The sequence below is a fragment of the Rutilus rutilus genome, assembly GCF_951802725.1.
Source record: "Rutilus rutilus genome assembly, chromosome: 21".
In the NCBI taxonomy this organism is placed as follows: domain Eukaryota; kingdom Metazoa; phylum Chordata; class Actinopteri; order Cypriniformes; family Leuciscidae; genus Rutilus; species Rutilus rutilus.
In genome coordinates, this window is record NC_140226.1 from 17,975,158 (window position 1) to 17,990,325 (window position 15,168).

Genomic DNA, 15,168 nt, shown 5'->3' on the forward strand with positions numbered 1-15,168 from the left:
GGTCTCCATGCTAGCTACACTAATAATAGTAGTAAGGCTTTCTTCTGTGTACACATATCCATAGAAAGTACAATTTTGCCTGTATTATTGGTGTCCCCTTCAAAAATTGCTCTTGAGGAATGTTATGTTTATTGTCATACATATCAACATTTAGATGAAATTTACGCACCTGGGTTTACAGTAAGCCTATGTGTACAGGTATGGGTAAAGACCTACTTGTGAGGGCCAATTAATATACTGAAAAATCATAATAAACACCTTGTGAGGACAAATGTACCCTCAAATCGGGAAAAATCGTGTTTAAATGACGTGGTTCTGTGAGGGTTTAGACAGAAATAACCATTAACCTCATAAGATTAATGGAAGTCAATGATGTCCTCATACAGTCAAACAAACCTGGCTACAGATCAGTGGTCATACAATGAGAAAACTTTCTCAACATTTTGGTGGATGATTATGAATAGGTTAAAATATGTGTTTTTATGGTAATAAATATATGTAAATTGACACCAAAATAACAAGATCACATATCTAATCTGACATTTTAGTAGAAAACATGTAGGCTATTATGTGTAGTTGACAAATAATTGTTTTGTAATTTTAGACGCACTGATATTCCATGTAATCTCTGAAGAAGTCATGAAATGTAGAATAATTAAGAATCAGACAAAAAGTTTAATAGACAATAAATTTATATGAAGGACAGTGGTGTCACACCACAGCACTAGCTTGACAATGACATTTCATGTCAACTGCTCAAAAATACAGACCTTCCACAGTGTGAGAAGAGACTTTTACTAGGCCTGTTTAATTATCAGATTTGATTATGCTTATTGTCGTCGTTTATGTCAGATATCTTAATGCTGATATTATGTATTTGAGAGGGCGAGTGGAAGAACATTAAGAAATTTAGTCAAAATGCAGGTGGAGTAGAGATACACCTTTTAGACCCTGTTCTTAAGAAAGACAAGAATTGGGCTAGACATTGCTCAACTGGTGGAGTTGGTTGACTGAGACAGCACTCCTTTTGTACGTTACTAAATATGAAATATATTCAGGTGAGCTCACCACACCCACTGACTTGGACACCTTGGGCAGATTTAGCACATGCAGACAACAATGACAATGCAGGCAACATTAATAGCAATTATAACATGTTGATTCTGTTACAGTATGTCATTTATATAATAGCCTTTTATTGGATAAGGAAGTTCTGATTAAAGTTCATTCAAGTTAATTAGCCTAGGCATTACTAAGTTTTTGTATTTTTTCAATTACTGTCAAATGCTGAATGAACAAATATAATAGGTTTCCATTCTCATTTTCTCTTTTCATTTAAATCTATTTATGCTAAATAAACTCTTTCAGGGAAGTGGGATGTTCATTTTAATGACTCAGAAAAAGATTTTGCTGAATAGGTTGACAGCCATGACCTCTTACCTTGTGATACATGCTTGAAAGAGGAAAAGCACTGAGGCTACTTCATGATTTATGGACAGACTCGCTGGCGATATTCTTCTAAGGCAACCTTGCATCCATTTATCTGGGTGAGTATCTACTTAAAATCCATAGAAAAATAAGTCAGCAAGTGAATATACCAATCTAGATACTGAAGACTGAAGTAATGCAACTTATAAGCAAATCATTTTAGAAATACAATAGAATAGGGGACAAAAGATTGCAATATGAACACTTACATAAGTTTAAAAGTAAGACTCAGACTCGACAAAGAGATGACAGCCGTACAGTATAGAGGAATTTGATGTTGAATTCTCATTGAGGTGAATATATGCTCTCCTGTTAGTTCATATATTTTTATCAGTTCACACTGTCATGACATGTCTTAGCAATTTTTATGTTTTCGTGAAAACCTATCTTTGGTATGCAGGTTTTGTTAGTTTGAGGTGGGCCTAGTTTTTGGAATACCGTACGATGGATAGATAAGCAGGAAAACTAGCTTTTCAAGCTGTGCTGTACTACATGTGGCTCTTACTGCACATGCACTCTCATTTGTGTTTGCAAAGCAGCTGGATCCAGATCTCCTCAACAATGCTTAAGGTTAGCTAGTCTTTCCTCTGAATTTCTTTAAAAGACTTGACTTGTAATTTAGATTTTTGTAATAAGAAACTGTTTGCAACAAACAGTAGTGTTGACTTTACTTGAATTGAGGGAGTTGTAATGCTTGACTTCATTTTAACCATATATGTGAGTGTAAATCTTGGGATCATAGATTGTGTTATTCAAACACTTTTGTAATCAAATGGCGTTATTTCTCAGCTACTTAATTTTCTGTTTCTTTCAACAGAGAGAAGTCAAGCCATACTGGAATCTGTCTGTCAAAGTTTTACATGCGAAGTTCCATCGGTCCTTTGACTACTGTGAGACAATCCGTCCTATTAACAGCAGCCAAATATATTCATTTACACATTTAGCAGACGTGTAAAGCTTACAGCATACATGTCTAAACCTGTTGGCTGTTCTGCTGAATTTTTTTTGTGTGTTTTCGTGTGGACTTGCTCTAACTTGATGTGCATGTTTATTATAGAGCATTCTCTTTTAATGTAATATATTGGGTACAATAATTTTTCCAGTCTCAAATTCTATGTCAGTATACAGTATACTCCTTTGCCCACCTAACAGATTTTTTAGCCCTACAATCTGACAACTAACATAACAAAAATCTCTCTTCATTACACTGTAAAAAATTTGTAACACTCCCAAATCAAAAATTTCAATTGACCGATAACATCTACATTTTTCAATTGGCCCAAGTGAAAATCTGTACATTTAATTTTAGAATTTACAGAATTTCACTTGGGCCAATTGAAAAATTTAGATGTTATCGGTCAATTGAAATTTTTGATTTGGGAGTGTTACAAATTTTTTACAGTGTATTATTAAGGGCTGTGTACTGTATAAACGGATCAAGGTTTATTTCTCACTGCCGACTTTTCCAACCCCACCTCCATTTTTCTTTAGTTTCTGCATCTGACTGCTATGTCATCCTGAACTTACCCACAGCATCGGTCCGTACAAATCGCACCAAGACTATCTCAAATAGCGACAATCCTGAATGGAACGAAACGTTTAACTTCAGGGTCTACAGCAACGTAAAGGTAAACCACTCAAATATTTGTCTGATCCAAGATTGTTTTCTTATACTGTCTCCTATTTCTAGCTTTCACTGTTTATCTCTCCAGTAGGATGTGTCGTATGAACTAAAAATGTGTCGAATGAACCAAAAAATGTTACAGTACACTTTCAGTTCTTTCTTCTGTTCTCCTACACAGAACATTCTGGAGATCTTGATCTATGATGAAGACCCATTTATGAGAGATGACCAGTGTGCCACTATCTTTTTTGACATCAATAACCTTACACCCGGGAAAAAGGAGACCAAATGCTTTATTTTAAATGATACGGTCAGTGCTATTTTGAGATCTAAACTGACATTACAGCATAATAAAACGTACACTTGACAGAGCACTTGATATTTGATTGTGAATTTGTGACTATTATACTTTTCTTTCTCAGACCAAGGATGAACTGTGGGTAGAGTTTAAGGTCACTGAGAGGTGAGGGAGATTGCCTTTCTCATTAACATAGTCAGAACCTGTTTTACAGATGCATGTGCATGTCCAAACACATAAATATTAATATGTCTGTTTTGTGTGTGTATATGTATTGCAGCTCTGAGACACCAAGGCCATGTGTATCTAATGGAGTATTGGTGGTACGAACCTTTACTACAGCTTTCTTATCTGTATCATGGGTTAAAGTCAGAATATTTAAAAGTAGACACTATTCTGTGAAATCTGAAAGGGAATGGAGGATTTTTGTTTTGCAAGGTGTACAAGAATCACTTACATGAGTTCTGAACTATAAGAGGGGCTATAGGCTATGTTTACTCTTACCACTACATTTAAAAAAAAAAAAAAATTTAAATACTAGATAAAATTAATCAGATGGACTTTATGCTTTCTCATGAAATCAGACAGGTCCTTTTTGTGAGCTGAATGTGGAGATAGACAAGCTTCTCAATAAGTCTGAAGGTAAATATAGACATTTTCATTCAAAATGTGCATAGATAACAGATGGCTACTGAAAACACACCGGAATTCGATATTCAGAAATAGATGTAATAGAAAATAAAGTGTTAAATTACTCTATTCTTTACGTTAATTTTGAAAAAATAAACACAAGAAAGTGTGATATAATCACAGATTTAGGTGATTTTTGCCTGTTCTCTTTGTGTTCCAGAAACGCAGAACATGGTGTTAAAACTTAAAGGAGCGTACAAAGAGGATTTTGTGATCTCAAATTCTGAGGAAAGCTCCGGCTTCCTGGAAACATTACGTTACTACATCAACCGAGACCTGGAAACTGAACTTAATCTGTCCTCTGAGACTGTTGTCAGCCCAAAAAATGTAGGTCACTGATGTGTAAGAGGCATTCCTGACTCACACTGTTAATTGAAAATTACTGGAAAAACTACACATTCATTCTCGATATTTGGTGCCATAAGAAACAGTATGTATATGCATGCCTCACATGTGGGGTTGTAGATTTATAAAGCACCTAAAACAGAAAGTGTGCATCAAAAAGGTTTTAAATGTTTGTTTAAACATATTTTTCTCCAGGCTGGGACAGTAGTAGTTGATGCTGCTGTTCCAAACTATGTAGACACTGGATTGACTTCTTTCCCTTTAAAACCACCACCAGCCAAACACCAGCTTACTGTCTCCTTGCCTCTAGGAGCGGTGAGTACCGTAAAAAATAAACTTTGCATTAATTATATCTGAATGTGGCTTTCCAAAAATGGTTTATGGTAACTTAAATGAGTATTTTAAATTGCTTTCCATATTTTATCATAATATAATATCATATAATAATTAAACAATACTGTATTTGTATTCATATTCTGTGCATTTATCTAAGTGGACCTTTCTTTCTTTTTTTTCAAAGAATAAAGTTGATCTGCAACTGAAAACAGATGATCGGTAACCGTGAATTTATTCATACCTATCCTCAGTAATAGTTTAATAGTAAATTGTTATTTGTAAAACAAAACATTGTAAGCTTCAATACTATTTATCAGCTTTCATTTCAAATCCATCCTAATCTTAGAGTAAGGATATTTTTGTGTTTTGTTCTGAAGCTCTGATGAACAGCTGGATGTGCGTCTGGATTTTGATATCCCAGAGGAGGAAAAGAATTTTCTGGTGAAGAGAAGAAAAGTGGTGTCACAAGCACTACAGAAAGCTCTGAAACTCAGCTCTGCACCTGAGCACAGCAAGGTACTATAGATGCAAGCACAAATAAATCCAGACACTCAGCAAAGAACTGAAGAGATCGTGATGTTTTACTACAGTATATACACAAAAATAGAATTTTGATTTCAGATGTATGTTTGATGTAACTCCTCAGGTCCCTTTGATGGCTGTGGTGTGTTCTGGGGGCGGGAGCAGAGCCTTAACATGCACGTACGGTAGCCTTCAAGGTCTCCGGAAGATCCAACTTCTTGATGCAGTCAGCTACATCACAGGCGTTTCGGGTGCCACTTGGTGAGATCGAAGAGCCTCAATGATAAAAACACAGCAAGCCATTTTTTCTGGAAGTCAGCCAGTCAGATCAAGAGTACAAGTTTTGTGTGTAGGATGCATCAGACAGACTGGAAACATAGTTTTAAGTTATATAATTACCCTAATTTCAGAACAAAATTAGTTGATGGGTCACCTCCGTGATCTGAATGACTGTATACCATTGCCACAGTGTCATATGGCTAAAGATCTTTTGTGTAATCTCTGTATTTCAGGGCTTTAACCTCTCTTTATGAAGACCCTAACTGGTCAAAGGGGGGCCTTGATAAGTCTATGGAGTCTGTAAAGAAGGAAATCTCTAAAAATGTGCTCAGTATGTTTTCCCTGGAGCAGCTACGGCAATACAAAGAGAAGGTGGAAGAGCGAGTGAAAGAAGGACACCTCGTGTCTCTCATCGATATGTGGGGTCTGGCTTTAGAGTATCTTTTCCAAGGCAAGGTAAAAAGAAGCAGGTGTTTGCTGTCAGTTTTGGCTCAGTATTAACATTTGGTACACAATATATAATATACTTTCCTTTTATAGAAACGCATGGGTACCCTATCTGAAATGCAGAGGACAGTGTCTGACGGCCAGAACCCTCTACCAATCTTCACAGCTGTCAACCTGAAGAATGGCAAGACAGAAAGTATAGTAGATGCAGGTATGTAAAAGATAATGGCCATTCAGCTTTTATTCTCAGATTAAGACATAAGAAAAAAAAACATCCCACGGGCAACAATTTTGTAATACAGCTGTGTTAATTGTGCCAAACAAATCTCTTTTCTGAACATCTGAACATTTTTCTGAAAATTTCTGAACATCATTTAGATAGGATGCTGATGCTGCCTGCTATACTGGTCACACTATGTACCAAGTTTACATGTGTAGGAAACGCAGAAGCGAATACCAGGAGACTCCGGTGTATCTTCAGTTGAAATCTTTATTGCAAATGTGCTGTGTGGCTCTGCCATCATAAAAGTCCAACTAAGGAAGCTATACATTGTAGTTTCATACACATTTTAGGCGGCAGTACTCACAGGTGTAGTTCACCCAAAAATGAAAATTCTGTCATCATTTACTCACTCTCATGTCATTCCAAACCTGTATGAGTTTCTATCTTCTGTTGAACTAAAAAGAAGATATTTTGAAGAATGTTGGTTACCAGACAGGTGATGGCACCCATTGACTTCCATATTAGAAAAACAAAACTATGGAAGTCAATGGCTACCGTCAGCTGTGACTTTGTATCTGATTCTGATAGTCAAAAGTCTGGTGTTGAAGTTCCCTTCACTTAATAAAACGCATTCATTCGGAACAGCCTTTAATGTCGTCAAACATAGATAACACTTGAGTCGCGCATATTATATAATATAAATTACCATATGTTTGTGTAATAAACTTGTGTATACAGTATAATACAATACATCCATGTGTATTTATATAAATGTTATTTTAAATTTAAATGATGTTAATTGTCATATTTAAAAAGGCTAAATTGATAATTGGCTGTTGCAATGTTTAATATGAAAATAAACGTAATTTGGTTACTATCCCTTAATCGCTGTTTGGGGTCAAAATGACCCCAATGGACTTTTCCTTAATTTTTTAAAAGTGTTACCTTCATCTCAGGGGCATGAAACTCTGTGACTTTTCCTAAATAATCTATCTAAACATGCACAAAAAAACTGGGCTTGATTTGGTTGTTCTAAAGGTGTGTAAAAAAAAAAGTATCTTTTAAGCTGTTTGGGGTCAAAATGAATTGAAAATGAATGGGAAAATGAAAAAAATGACTTTTTAAAATTTTGTTTGTCAAAAGAATAAAAGTAAATCCATTATAAATCTGAAAATTTTTACAAATAAACCAAGGTCTGGTCCTAGAGCATAAATAAAAAGTAGAACGAACTTTCTATCTCATACACACACACTCACACACACACACACACACACACACAAACAAACACACACATGTATGTGACTGCAACAGAGAGCATTTTTACAGAAATTGGCAAATAAAATAAACAAAACTGGCATAAATCTAAAAAAATTTACTTTTAAATAAAGGTCTGGTCCTAGAGCATAAACCCAAAGTGGAACGAACTTTCTATCTCATACACACACACACAAACACACACAAACACACACGTATGTCACTGCAACAGAGAGCATTTTTATAGAAATTGGCAAATAAAATCAACTAAACTGGCATAAATCTGAAAAATGTCACATATGCAACATGGACACCACCCACACACACACACACACACACACACACACACACACATTACAGTCATGTCATGTCATGTTACAAATGTATGTATAATAATTTGCAAAAGCAAGATAATTCAAAATATATCAGAAAACAACAACAAATTATAACTCTGACAAAACTACATATTTTTTATGTATTTCAAAATGTTTAAATAAATATTCACAAAATATATATCATAAAGTTGTGAGGAGAAGTTTAAGTATCAAGAAAAATGAAGTGAAAATGAATGAGTCTCTATGGCCCTCTATTGGATATATGTGGCCATTGCAAATTCTTTCTTTAATAATAATTTCTAAAGTTTTTCCACAAACCAGCAGATGTCAGTATTCTATCTCTAACACATAGAGCAATGTCCAAAAACTATTTAGATTTAATTAAGATCATCATTTAAGTGATTTTTTCTTTAAAAAAATCTTTTTTCATGAGCCAATTTATGGCCTAGTTATGTAATTGTGCAGTAAATAGGTAAAAAACTTCAAAATTTCCACAAAAACGCAGCATAAATGTATAGTTGAGAAGTAAAAAAAAAAAATGATATATAGTTTTCCATTTAAAAAATGTATATTTCCTTATGCAATCGCTCTTTAAAAGTTTGGGGTCAAAATGACCCCAAACATCTTAAGTGTTATCCTTTTTTAACAGCGATTAAGGGTTAAATGTGTCGTTTATACTATATAATGGTGAGAGGTGCATCTCACGCACTTTATACCCTTGGACAGTCGGGTACAATCCACACCTGCTTTTCACCACCTTTATTTTTTTTCAAACTTCTTTATGTGCTGGAGTGATGATCCGCAATGACTGTTGGGTAAATTTCAGCTTCCTGTGAAGTGATCTATCGATGGCTATACAAGCCTATTCAGCAACAGCTTTCAAAGATATAAACGCATGCAAATGATTTTCTTATCCAAAGACTTTTTTTATAATAGGTTCACTGTTTGGTTAAGAAAGGAGATAATAAACAAATAGCTTGTAGCTTGATAGTGTTGCGACTAAAGTGCTTATAGCAGATTAATAATCCATGTTTATTTCTGTTCTCTATTTAGAATGGTGTGAGTTCACCCCATATGAGGTTGGGATTCCCAAATATGGTGCCTTTATACCTGCACAGAACTTCGGGAGTGGATATTATCTTGGTCACATGGTCAAGAAACTCCCTGAAACTAGGTTGTCCTTTCTTGTGGGTGAGTGCATGTGTGTTTTTGGACATAATGAAGACAGGAAATAGAACTGAATGCCATAAGGAAGAGAAAGAGAAAGTGACATGTGTTCAGGATACTGGCCCTGATCCTGTGCTGTAAGCAAACAACGTAAACTGGATCCAGTCACCATTAGTAAGTCCAAACTCTGTGTGTTTATTAAGGAATGTGGAGCAGCATTTTCTCTATAAATCTGACTGAGATCTGGCGTCTTGCCACAGGAGTCGCTCCCTCCTGGACCCCTTGGCTTGGAGGAGGAGTGAGTAACACAGGTGAGAGTTTGTGATGCATTTTAAACCCAAAGTACATATGCAAATTAGACTAGCTTACAAAAGTTTGGGGTCATTAAGATATTTTTACTACTTTTTTTCTGCAAGGATGCATTAAAGTGATCAAAAGTGACAGTAAATACATTTATACCTGATTCCCTTTTTTATCGGTTCCTCTTTTTTTCTTGAGCACCAAATCAGCATATTACCATGATTTCTGAAGGATCATGTGACACTGAAGACTGGAGTAATGATGCTGAAAATTCAGGAACAAATTCACAGGAATATTTTACATTTTAAAATATATTATTATTTAAAATACAATGTTGCATATTGTAAAACTATTTCACAATGTTATTGTTTTTTACTGTATTTTTGATCAAATAAATGCAGACTTGGTGAACATAAGAGAAAAAAAAATCTTACAGACCCCAAATTTTTGAACATTTGTGGTAAAAAGTATTTTATGATTATACATTGACATGACATAATTGTTTTCTTGTCCTCTTCTGTAAAGAGACTGATAGTAAACCAACAGCTCTTGGCACATACCTGATCAGCCCCGTGACTGACTTTGCTAAAATTCTGTGTGGCTTTATGACCAGCCGCCCCATTGTCAGCCAGATGTACAACTTCCTGAGAGGCTTCAACCTGCACAGGAACTACAATGAGAACACGGGCTTCATCTCATGGAAAGGTCTAGAGCTCTACTTATTACATTGACCACTTCAAGTGTGATTCCGTGTTTTTCACCCCCCCCTTTTGTAGTTAATCAGTTTTGATGGGATTAAAAAAAAAAACATTATTACTTTTATTCTACTATATCTTATCTTATTTCATGTTTATGTAATTGATGTCTGTTATTGCATGAAATATAATCAGGGCCTTTTACTTATGAACAGCTGATAGTGTTTGCAGTCTTCCATAATATTCTCACTGTCTACAGACACACACCCAGATGCCTTTCCTAACACTCTGACACCAACTGATCCTGTGCTGAGTTTAGTAGATGCTGGATTAGCCTTAAATTCAGGATTCCCTCCTGTGGTTCGCTCTCACAGACATGCAGACGTTATTCTGTCTCTAAACTACTCCTGGGAACTGGATCAGTTTAAGGTGAGGGAGACCAGGAAGATTATTTAAGATTTGGTTGAAATGCATATGTCAGGAACTTAAGAAACTTTGAAAAATGAAAAAAATATATATTTATGCATTGTTTGTGTCCAGTAGGTCATAAAGCAAACTCAGGAGTACTGCACTGATCGCAAGATTCCATTTCCGAAGATCGATTTCAAGAAAGTGGAGTCAGAGCCGCTGAGGGAAGTCTATGTGTTTGAGGATAAAGACAATCCAGAAGCTCCCATAGTGCTTCACTTTCCCATGGTCAATGTCTCATTCAAACAGTTCAAAGCTCCTGGTAAGCACTATCAACTAATAGGCCAACCCCAATGCCATACTCTTAATAGAAATTACAGTGCATGTAAGGCAGAACTGTATTTATGTTCCTCAAATATTCTGGTTAGATATTGTGGTTATACATTATATACATTTTTTTAGTAATCTTTACACTTTAAAAGCTTGGGGTCCGGTAAAAATGTTTACACTTTACATTTTTTATTTAATATATTTTAAAATGTAATTTATTCCTGTGATGCAAAGCTGAATTTTCAGCATCATTACTCCAGTCTTCAGTGTCACATGATCCTTCAGAAATCGTTCTAATATTCTGATTTGTTGCTCAAAAAACATTTCTTCTTATTATCAAATTTTGAAAACAGTTGTGCTGCTTAGTATTTTTATGAAAACCGTAATACATTTTTTTCCCTAGGATTCTTTAATGAATAGAAAGTTTTACAAAAACTATTTCTTTAAAACAATATAACTGACTCACTGAATGGCAGTGAAATTTAAGAGAAATTGAAGCTTCAAGTTTAAAAATCTTCAATTTATATTGCTAGAATGCATTCAATTTGTAACTGATGATGACAACACTATAATATTTGCATACCTAATTGTTCTTTCTTACACTATTTGCATACTGAGTTGTGATTGGTCTTGTCTTCTTTGCATTTATTAACCCATTTATACTTTTACAATGCACAGACTGTCATTAATGGCAAAGCATCTCTAAAAGCCAAAGCTTACCTAAAACTTTAACAATATTCTTTTGCTACCTCGTATTTTCTTCAGGAAATACAAATCTAGGTTTTAGTTGATATTCTATGTATTACTGGTTGGATTGCAGTTTATTGTGATTAAACATTGCCATATTTCAGTAGCTTACATCAAGATAATGTAAAATGATCTGTATATGTGTGGTGTAGGAGTGAAGAGAGAAGGCGAGAAGGAGCGGAAGGATGGAGCCGTTGATGTTGAGTTTAACAGTACCTCCTCTCCATATCTCACTCAAAACCTGACTTACACACCGGAGGACTTCCAGAAGCTTATCAACCTCACTTCCTACAACATCCAAAACAACAAAGATGTCATTTTGAATGCGCTAAAAAAAGCACTAAACCGAAACAGAGAAAGACAGGTGAAGGAGGCGGCAGTAGGAAAGACCAGTTCAGCGTCTACACCAAAACCAAGATCACATAAAAGAAAGAATAAGGCACAGTGATCTGCAAGAGTTTGCAATGATATACTTACAAAATCAATTATATACTTACAAATGACTGTATGCGCATCCCTCTGTCCCAACACATGCCAGCCAACCCAGCAATCTGAAGTGTACAAAATGATTAATTTCTAATTGGCTAATCACAGGACTGACTGAACACTCAGGATTTTTAACAATACTGAGTTAGTGAAGAGACATATTAAGGTGTTCCACACACAAAATATGTGCCAAGTCCTTTTGGCCAATATGACTCATTTACTGGATAGACTGAAGTTTATGCCCTTTTTTTTGCTGTGATTCCCTATTGTTTTACTATAGAGTGTCGTTGGGGTGTGCCATATCTATTCACTGCATGTTTATGACATCACTAAAGAGTTTCAGTACAACACTGTAGGATAAAAAACATCCTAGAGTCTTCCCTGGATTAGAAGCCGGCTTTGCAGGGGCATGAACGAATGTCAACTGTACAAACAAAACGGTTAGAAAGGGAGCGAGGCCAGTGGCCTACAATAAACTACATAGGCCTACTGACTTTTAATTCCTAACCTCATCTATGCCCTCTCTTTCTTTCTTTCTTTCTTTCTTTCTTTCTTTCTTTCTTTCTTTCTTTCTTTCTTTCTTTCTTTCTTTCTTTCTTTCTTCCTTCCTTCCTTGCACGCAATTACAAATAAACTTATGCAAAATAGCAGCCATTTATACTTATTTCTGACCAGGTTACAATGTAGTCTATTGTGGTAAACACTATTAAAAAAATACTGTAGGTAAAACTGTAGGAACCTTTTCTGCTATCTAGCAAAGAATATGGATGGGCGATGTGACCAAAATCTTAATTTTACTTCACAGTAACAATATATATCATGGTTTCAGTTCTCAATATCAGTTTTGATACCACAGCATAAACTGAATTTCAAACTGTTTTGAGGCTTCTTCTTTTTTTTGCATGTAGTCCAATGCTTTTTAAGTATAGTCATTTTTAAATTTATTTTATGTAAAGTTTATTTGTTTCTATAAGTTTAATTTAAAATTAGAATTCATTTAGATTCATTTGACACTATTTACCCAAAGTTTTTTTTATGAACAATAAAACTAAAAGCTGAAGATTTGTGTGGTGTATCATTCATCAGTGCTTCTTTTTCCAATAATTCCTGCTCACTAAAGCTGCACAGATAAATTTGCTCACCCCGATAGGCCTACCTATCTAAATGATTTAGAAAAGGTTCCATTGATTCACACTTCATAACATCGTAGACTGAGTTTGAGTATTCACAAGTAGAATTGATCATGACATCCTCACCTTATTCCAGAAAAATAGCTGATCTAATGCTGAATTGTACTGCAGCTCACATGCGTGAAAATAGTATTTTGTATTTCAAATGTATTTTAAATACATGAATCTGAAATACTGCCCATCCCTGGATGGCACACCGGTCTCGAGTCTCACAGAGGAGCTCTGGAAAGACAAAAGGAGGACAGAGGACCAGGCCTGGGCGATTTATGTTGTGTTTTATTATGTATACTGTATATGCGGCAGCTGTCTGTGAGGGGCTGCCGCTTTACTTTCGTTTTGTTCAAATAAAAATTTTATGTTGAAATATGGTTTGATAAAGTCATAAAGACCATTGATGATCTCTATGAAATTTTCTCATCCTTTAAAAACCTTTCCATGAGATTTGACCTATAGCTAATTAGGGCTGTCAATCTTCCTCTATAATACTATTCGAATTCCATTCCTTATTTTATTTAATATTCGAATAATATTCGAATATTAAATGCTCAAATTCATCCTATTATTAATATTTACGACATTACACAGTCTTATGGATCGCCAATGCGTGATGTTGATCGGTCTCATATCTTCACAGATAAACCGTCAGTTTGTCTGTTATTGCCTTTTGGCGGACAGCTGATAGCAGTTGAGCCCCGTGATGAGGAGAGAGAGAGAGGCAGAACATAAGTAATTATTGCCTGTTTTAGCGGCGGTTCCTCGGACAGATCGCCTAGCTTGTCAGGTTGTAAGTTGTCATAAAAAAAAAAATGTATATTTTCCTCTCCGTTTTGGCCTTCCGTCCACAATGAGACGGCGTTTTTATTAATGAAAACGCACTCCAAAGTGGATATATTTGAAGACGCCGTTTTCACGTTGTAATGTGGACTGAGAATCAAATTGTTGATCTCCGTTACCGTGGAGACATTCCTCTCCGCGACTTTTGACAGTTGTTATGATGATACAGCGTGGATAACGTGCACAATTGTGTTACGATTCAAAAACTTTATTGTTTATCAGACGAAACAAAAGCATTTAATTTTCACATGTGTGTGCCAAGGCGGCGAGAAAGGCAAGATTGCATTAAAAAATATATATATACATAAAAAAGCAATATTCGAATAGGAACTTCAGCATTCGAATAGTATTGATTTTTTTAATATTCGAATTATATTCGAATTTCGGAATTCGTTCCAACAGCCCTATAGCTAATTCACACTTATTTTGTTTCTTTCAAGTCAGGCATTTTGTTCAAAAACTATTCCCTCACTTTCTGAATCGTCCCCCTGAATCTCCATTAGATGACTTCTTAAAACTCGAACCACATTCAAAACAATGAATTTCTGTCATTTATAATCTGATTCACAATATTAATCAAGGCTCTGCAAGTAGGGCCAGGGGTGCGTGTTCTTGATCTCACTCACACATCATCTATATGCGCAAGACATACAGTGTAAGATTCTACATAGGGTTTACTATACTAAAGCTAAACTTGCTAAAATATACCCATCTATCATCGATTCATGTAATAGGTGCAAGCAATCACCAGCAGATCTCATTCATATGTTGTGGGAATGCCCTAAATTATTTGATCACTGGACTAAAATATTTATAAGTTTGAGGGACACCTTTGCCATAGATCTTGATAATAGCCCACTTCTGGACATTTTTGAGATGACCGTTGATGTTAACCTTTCAGTACCGGCGAGACGTCTCATCCTTTTGAAGTGGAAACATGCCTCAGGCTCACCCCCTTCTTTTGATACATTTGCACATGAATTAAATTGGAAAAAATCAGACTGTCAGTCACTGGTTCTTTAAGGACCTTTGACAAACTGTGGCACCCCTTTTTATCCAATTAAAGAAATTTGAAATATAATTTTACGTTGAATGTTCGCCAGTTCCCGCATCCTTCTTCCCTGAGCCTTTACTTGTTGCAGATAACGTTGGAGACCAATAATTGAAAGT

The 15,168-nt window shown here is 35.4% G+C and overlaps 1 protein-coding gene across 4 annotated transcripts; it reads left to right on the forward strand.

Moving 5' to 3' along the window:
• The first annotated feature begins 1,509 nt into the window (after positions 1–1,509).
• Positions 1,510–12,852, forward strand: pla2g4f.1 (phospholipase A2, group IVF, tandem duplicate 1). 4 transcript variants are annotated; one of them, XM_084393960.1, is made up of 21 exons: positions 1,510–1,547; positions 2,028–2,058; positions 2,306–2,378; positions 2,980–3,116; positions 3,291–3,422; positions 3,535–3,575; positions 3,691–3,733; positions 3,995–4,052; positions 4,261–4,427; positions 4,641–4,760; positions 4,966–5,000; positions 5,159–5,297; positions 5,428–5,564; positions 5,816–6,038; positions 6,123–6,240; positions 8,895–9,032; positions 9,212–9,319; positions 9,834–10,013; positions 10,263–10,432; positions 10,547–10,733; positions 11,641–12,852. In XM_084393960.1, the coding sequence occupies exons 2-21, from the start codon at positions 2,050–2,052 to the stop codon at positions 11,934–11,936; spliced, it is 2,511 nt and encodes an 836-aa protein (XP_084250086.1). In that variant the 5' UTR covers positions 1,510–1,547; positions 2,028–2,049; the 3' UTR covers positions 11,937–12,852. The 4 variants fall into 4 exon arrangements, 3 of the variants coding, with proteins under 3 accessions (XP_084250086.1, XP_084250085.1, XP_084250084.1); XM_084393959.1 differs by having other exon boundaries at positions 1,515–1,547; positions 2,025–2,058; XR_014625774.1 differs by lacking the exon at positions 1,510–1,547 and having other exon boundaries at positions 1,894–2,058; positions 10,544–10,733; positions 11,641–11,818.
• The last annotated feature ends 2,316 nt before the right edge of the window (positions 12,853–15,168 follow it).

Excerpts from the sequence above, each read along its gene's own strand:
- pla2g4f.1 (XM_084393958.1), top strand. The coding sequence starts at position 1,981 with ATGTGGCTCTTACTGCACATGCACTCTCATTTGTGTTTGCAAAGCAGC. Across the intron at positions 3,117-3,290 it reads GGGTCTACAGCAACGTAAAG|AACATTCTGGAGATCTTGAT; the intron begins GTAAACCACTCA and ends TCTCCTACACAG. Across the intron at positions 10,014-10,262 it reads GGGCTTCATCTCATGGAAAG|ACACACACCCAGATGCCTTT; the intron begins GTCTAGAGCTCT and ends CACTGTCTACAG.